This window comes from Triticum dicoccoides, chromosome 2B (assembly GCF_002162155.2).
Source record: "Triticum dicoccoides isolate Atlit2015 ecotype Zavitan chromosome 2B, WEW_v2.0, whole genome shotgun sequence".
Taxonomy (NCBI): Eukaryota; Viridiplantae; Streptophyta; class Magnoliopsida; order Poales; family Poaceae; genus Triticum; species Triticum dicoccoides.
Window position 1 is genome coordinate 235,506,095 of NC_041383.1, and position 6,871 is coordinate 235,512,965.

At 40.7% G+C, this 6,871-nt stretch overlaps 1 protein-coding gene across 2 annotated transcripts; it reads left to right on the forward strand.

Annotated features, from left to right (window-relative positions):
• The first annotated feature begins 3,836 nt into the window (after window positions 1–3,836).
• Window positions 3,837–6,335, forward strand: LOC119363278. Of its 2 annotated transcripts, XM_037628595.1 has the most exons (3): window positions 3,837–4,352; window positions 4,431–5,244; window positions 5,999–6,335. In XM_037628595.1, the coding sequence occupies exons 1-2, from the start codon at window positions 3,891–3,893 to the stop codon at window positions 4,824–4,826; spliced, it is 858 nt and encodes a 285-aa protein (XP_037484492.1). In that variant the 5' UTR covers window positions 3,837–3,890; the 3' UTR covers window positions 4,827–5,244; window positions 5,999–6,335. The 2 variants fall into 2 exon arrangements, with proteins under 2 accessions (XP_037484492.1, XP_037484491.1); XM_037628594.1 differs by having other exon boundaries at window positions 3,837–5,244; window positions 5,999–6,312.
• Window positions 6,336–6,871: the final 536 nt, after the last annotated feature.

The following is a 6,871-nucleotide window of genomic DNA, read 5'->3' on the forward strand; positions in this document are numbered from 1 at the left end:
TAGGTGAACGTTTTTCAGCTGCGTAAACTGAACATGATTTAAAAAACTAAGAACATTTTTTGAAAAACAAGAACATTTTTTCATACATGAACAAAAATTTGAAAATAAGAACATTTTTTGAAATTTGTGAACAATTTTTTTGGAATTGGTGAACAAAATTTGAAAATGGGGACAACTTTTTAAATTCAGAACAAATTTCTTTTAACTGAGAACAATTTTGAAAAGGAGAACATTTTTTATATACATGACCAAACAGTTGAAACGGAAACTTTTTTCTAGTGCTTCGAACATTTTTTGAAAGTGCGACATTTTTTATATAGGTGAACATTTTTCAGCTGCATAAACTGAACATGATTTAAAAACTAAGAACATTTTTTGAAAAATTTGAAAAAGGAGAATTTTTTTAATACATGAACAAAAATTTGAAAAATAAGAACATTTTTTGAAATTTGTGAACAATTTTTGAAAACAGGCATTTATTTAAATCCATGCCATTTATTTTCAAATTTCTCAAAAAATGAATAAAAATAATTTGAACAAGTTTTGAAAAACAGGAACATTTTTCTGAAAATTCAGAACAAAAATTTGAAAGCAGGAACATTTTTTGAATTTATGAACAAATTTGTGAAATGGGAATATTTTTTGAATTTTTGAACAAAATCTGAAAAACGGGGAAAAAATTGAAATTCGGATTTTTTTTTTGAAAACAAACTTGAAAATATAAAAAAGGAAAAGAAAAAAGAAACAGAAAAAAAGAAAAAAGTAAAAGAAGAGAAATAGAAAAACGAAAAATGAAAAAGAAACTGAAAAAGAAAAAGCCGGTTCAGGAACCTTCTAGAAGGTTCCCCAAACCGGAAAAAACCGGTAGGAAACATCATAGAAGGTTCCAAAACCGGGGTCTGCTGTAACGCTAAATGGGCCGGCCCACTCGGTCGCTCCCTCGCACCTGCCCTGTGCGAAGCGCCGATTGTTTGCCGTAGCGAGCGTCAATAGGAGTTCCCTGGGAGTGCTCCTCTTCGGCGCCCTCTGCGCCCCGGGTAGCTGGCGCCTGAAGGAGCGCGGTAATGGGCCGGCCCAGCATCCCTTGCACCAAATGCTCAAAAAATAAACTGGCAGAAAAATATGCCGCTCCGGGATTCGAACCAACATATGATTGCTGATAGACTTCACACCTCAACCAGTGCATCAAGATAACACAGTTGTTTTATATGCGAAAACAGTTTAATTTGACCCGTATCCAGCCCTAGTATAAATTATTTGGAAAAAGGGAATGCAAATTTGAATAAGACAATTCATCAATTTTGATAAAAGGTCACTGATTTCAAGGAAATGTTCATAAAAAATAAAAAAATCATCAATTTTTTTAAATAAGTTCACGGATTTGAAAAAAGTTCACCAGATTTTGAAAGAAGTTCATCGGTGTTTATAAAAAAAGTTCACGGATTTTTTTAAAAGTTCATGGATTTCAAAAAATTAATTGGATTTGAGACAAAAGTTCATCGATGTTTATAAAAAAAGTTCATGGATTTCAAAAAATTTAATCGGATTTGAGACAAAAAGTTCATGAATTTGAAAAAAGTTCACCTGATTTTGAAAAAAAGTTCACGGATTTAAAAAAAGCTCATCACTTTTGATAAAAAAAGTTCACCAATTTGAAAATAGTTCATCAAGTTTGAAAAAACAAGTTCATCAAAGTTGAGAAAAAAGTTAATCGAGTTTGAAAAAAAGTTCATCGAATTTAAGAAAAGTTCATCATAATTCGAAAGAGTTCACAGAATCTGGAAAATAGTTCATCGATTTTTTGAAAAAAGTTCATTGAATTCGAAAAAGTTCATCGAATTAAAAAAAATCATGGAATTTGAAAAAGTTCATTGACTTAAAAATGAGTTCATCGAATTTGAAAAAAGTTTGTCGCATTTGCAAAAAAGTTCACCAAATTAGAAAAAAGTTCATCCAATTTGAAGAAAAGTTCACTACATTTGAAAAAAGTTCACTACATTTGAAAAAAGTTCATCGAATTTGGACAAAAGTTCATCGAACTTGAAAAATAGTTCATCAAATTTTGGAAAAAGTCCATCGAAGTTGAATAAAAATTCATGAAATCCGGTGAACATTACGAATTAGAAAAAGGAAAAAAAGAAAAATAAAAAAGAAAAAGAAAAGAAGAAAGAAAAAGAAAATAAGAAAGAAAAATAAAGAAGGAACAAAAGAGGTAAGAAAATCTACTTGATCACAAAACGTTGAGTGGCGGGGTGGTTATCACGTGGCACGCTTAACTGCTACAGTGCAGGTTCGAGTCCTTCCAAATATTGCCAAACAGACCCGACTTATAAGTCACCCCAACTTATAAGTTATAAGTTGCTCCACCCCAACTTAAAACTTATAAGTCACCCCTTTTTGCATGGGTCCCACCACCGGCATGATATTGATTGGTGTGGGAAGGTGTGTCAGGTGACTTATAAGCCAGGTGACAACCAAACAGGCGTGAATTATAAGTCACTGGTTTTAGGTCACCTGACTTATAAGTCAGGTGATTTATTGGAACCAAATAGGGCCTAAAAAGAAAAACGGGAAGAAAGAAGGGAATTTGGGCTGACCCGCGTCGCGAGGGCATCCTGTACCATTAACACTGTATTCGGCCGTGAGCGCCGAATAGGAAACCAGCCGCGCCTGGCGCCTCGCTTGGCACCTCGTGCCGGCGGGGCCAGCCGTGCCTACGGGCCGCCCGTTTAGACAAGGGTCCGTCCCTGGGCCTCGGATACCAGCACGCGTGCCGGTCCGGCATGGGAGCAACTAATTAACGAGCGCTTCTTCGGGAGCCTCGCAACGATCAGCGCCACTTGACGCGCTCTCAGCCATTCGCCACGTGTCGCTCTCTGGGCGCTCCCTCCGGATTTTATTTTTTTTATTTTTCCACATGCGTTTTCGGCTTTTTAAGCGGTTTTCCCCTTTTTTTTGACGTTTTGGTTTTCCACCGGTCTTCCCTAGCTTTTCGACCAACTTTTTTTTTCCAAAACAAAAAATTTTGTGCAAAAAAACACATTTTTTTCCGTGAGAGTCACGGTTTTGTTTTCGCGAGAGGCACGGTTGTGCTTTCGCGAGAGGCATGGTCGTGCCTCTTGGAAACGGAAAAAAACGTGTTTTCTGTTTTTTTTTCCTTTCGCGAGAGACACGATTTTGCTTCTGCGAGAGGCACGGTTGTGCTTTCGCGAGAGTCACGGCCGTGCCTCCCCAGAAACGAAAAAAAACATTTTTTTGTTTTTTTTCTTTTGCGAGAGGCACAGTTTTGCTTCGCGAGAGGCACGGTTGTGCTTTCGCGAGAGGCACGGGCGTGCCTCTTTCGGAAAGAGAAAAGAAACACGTTTTTTGTTTTTTTTTCTTTCGCGAGAGGCATGGTTGTGATTTCGTCAGAGGCACGGGCGTGCCTCTTTCGGAAAGGGGGAAAAACTCGTATTCCCGGTTCGGTTTTGTCTGGTTTTTTCGTGAAAAAAAGTTGGTCAAAACCTATCAACATGGATCTAGTTTTGAAGATCTCAACGCGAGGAATCCAAACGGCGAAAGCTGTTCGAGATTTGGACGCACGGTTTAAGAGATAAAATATTTTGAATAAACAGATCTACGAAAAAGGAAAAACTCCCATGTTGTGACAAGTGGCACGCTGCAGTGATCTCCTCAAGGAATACTTGATTTCGGTCCGGCACGGCCCTAATTAACGTGCCTGGCTGGGCCGGCCCGTGCCTGGCCCGTTTAACCCAGTCCGTGCCGTGCAGGGCCGGGCCGGCCCATTTGGCCAGCTATAATTGCGATCCCCTTTGCTCGTCTTCCTCTCCGCCACGGGCAGGCAGCACTGAAACCCTAATAACCCCGCTAAAGAAAATCCATCTCCAGCCATGGCCGCCGCCCCTAACCCAGCTAAAGAAAATCCATCTCCAGCCATGGCCGCCGCCCTTCCCGACTGGATGATGCTCGAGCGATTCGTGTTCTGCAGGGAGTCCTTGCTGGACAGCGAGGCCGCGCCCTTCATCAAGGCCGACGGCACCAGCTCCCACGGCGGCAGCTTCTCCGTGGCCTTCCTCGTCCTCCAGCCCCCGGGCATCTCGCGCCTTTACCTGCAGTGGCCCGGCGGCCCTAAGGACGGCTCTCAGTGCGTTCTCGTAGCGGCACACCGCAATCTTGTCCTTTTCAGGCTCACCCCAGATCCTGTAATCACCCGCAAGGCCCCCTTCGTGGATTACCGGCAAGACCACTTCATCTGCGGAGCCCAATTCTCGACGTCTCAGCGGTCGCTGCTGCTCAGAAAGATCCCCAAGTGTGACCAACCTGCGCTGGTGGATTGGAGGGATGGGGAGAAGGTAACCATGCCCCGCTCGTTTGATCTTAACCCCGTTAGCATCTTGTGCCGAGGAGATGAAGAATTTGCCTTGGCGCAGTTGAACCTCCGTAGATCCAACGATGAGTGGGGCAAAATTGAGGCTGAGCTGTGTGTCCTCCGCTCCAAAGTAAGCAATCGTCTTCACGAGTGGAAGAGTGAGAAGTGGCTGCCAATACAGTACGAGGGACATGAAAGATCTGATTTGGACAATTGGAGAACGGACAGAGTAGTTCCATTCAACAAGTTTTTGTGTTGGGTTAATTACGGCGGGGGAGGCATCTTATTCTGTGAGGTGTTCAAACAAAAGCCAGACATTTTTTACCTCCGACTACCTATAATTGGGCCTCGTTTACATCAATGTTCATTGAGGTTCCAGGAGGCGAGCCGTGCTGTCGGTGTAACCAAAGGCAGCATGGGTTGTGATGAGCTGAGGTTTGTTGATGTAAGTCTGTAAGGATGGTAACATTATTGATCCACTAGGCTATGGTGACAGTGAGGGTTTCACGATCACCTACTACGCTTTGAGGATAACACAGAGTGGCGGCATGGAGTGGGATATGCTTTTCTTCATCAGATGCTATGAATTGTGGAGTATCAACCCTCAACTCCCGCATGAACTTCTGAAGCATCCTGTTGTAAGTATGGAGGACCCAAATGTGGTATATTTTCTGATGTCGGAGCGTCTGGAACATGTTGACAAGGTTTCCGTAGTTACTCTTGATATGTGTACCAAAAAGCTGCTTTCAATTCATCCATATATTAATGGAAAGGAAGACCTCTTGGGCAAAGACGCTGACATGGTTCGGCGAAACGCCACTTTTCTCCAAACCTTTCTTCCCTCAGAACTTCCCAAGTTCTTAAAATCCCCCCAGGTATTTGCATCTCAAATTTATATTTCTGCCCTGCATACAAGCTGTTGCTTTGTTTGTTATTTGTGCTGAGTGGTATTTGTTAAGTTTAGGAGTGGTGATAATGCCAATCTAATAGACGACAATCAATAAAAAAGTACAAGATTTTTTTTGACCATTTTTGCAATGTCATAATTTCAATTGAAATGATATCTACCACATTTATATAATAATAAAAAGTTAAAAATGACATATGTGCAGTTGAAGCTGCGTCCACCTTTCATGCCAAATTGCCAAGCTTTGCATTTAAATTTAAGTAGAATCTCACCGTTGCTGATGATAGAAAAAGATCACCGCTGTTAAGTAACTGTTGGTGCCAATAGCGTAATCAATTTTGTCACAACGAAATACCTACTCATTTTATCACCTGCTGTGAGTAGCTATTGCCTACTTAAAGCACAACAAAGAAAATTCAAAAATGAAAACCACGATCAAAACTCTGTAGCAAGTACAGTTCTTTCTGAGTGGATGTTGACATCAGTTTGCTTACCATGATCACGGCGCGATGTATAACAAGTACAGTTTTTAGTTGAAATTGGTCACAACTATATTCACTGATACGAGTATCTATCATTCATGTGTTTAAAAATACTGAAATATGTAGTGTATTAATTAGCAAGGTTGTGCGGACAGTAGCAGCTATTTTGTGTTCTTTTATTTGCCACAATGATTTCAGTACGTGTCATCTTTTATGAACTTTTTCTTTTTGATTTCATAGCTCAAGTGAACGTGTGAAGAAGATGAAATCAGGCGACCAAGTCCTCCATGCTAAGACTAAGGACTCAAGCAAACCAGTTATGTGATGTAGGAACTTATTACTAGTAGTTTGATCATTGTCCGTAATGGACTTGTAATGGCCTGCGATTATGACCTCTAGTGTATTTTGGGTACTGATTTGTAGCAATTGCCAAGACTTTTATGGGCACACGATTCTGTGGCATCTCGACACTCCTGAGACCTAATATTGATATGTAAGATTTCAGTACTGTTGTACTACTATCTATTTATGATCCGATGCTTCGTTAATGACCATGTTCGTGGTACTTGTGACTTTACTAGATCCAACTGTGCAAATATTGGTTCTGTTTTGAAATTTGTATCCAGCAGTACAGCTACTCCGATCTGCATATAGTCATGAAATTGACCAGATCTTTAGTACATGTGTTGTGTTTTCCCTGTTTGGTATTGGCAAACAAATGGTTGGTAAAGATCAGATCTTTTGTTCAGAAGAATGTTTCTTGCTGTGCTTGCAAGTCACACCGGTGTGGGCAGCAAAATCGGACTGCAAATGGGCATTAATTTCTTAGTGATCAGCAAGTTGGTTCCTTTTTGGTTGATGCTATCAGCTGCTTGCCTGGGTGATCCAGTGAGGAATTTGGTCAATGAACTCCGCATGTCAAAAATTGATGAGAAGTACGTATCAATTTGCCTGACCACTATGCACTATGAAATCAAGTTGAAGTGTCAATGTTCTGCTATTAATTTTAAAATATCTTATGAATTAGACCCCACTCTCCCAATTTTTTCCCTACTGATATTTTTTAACACTCTTCATACCAGGTCATGATCTGCTCCACCATCTTCTGCTTGC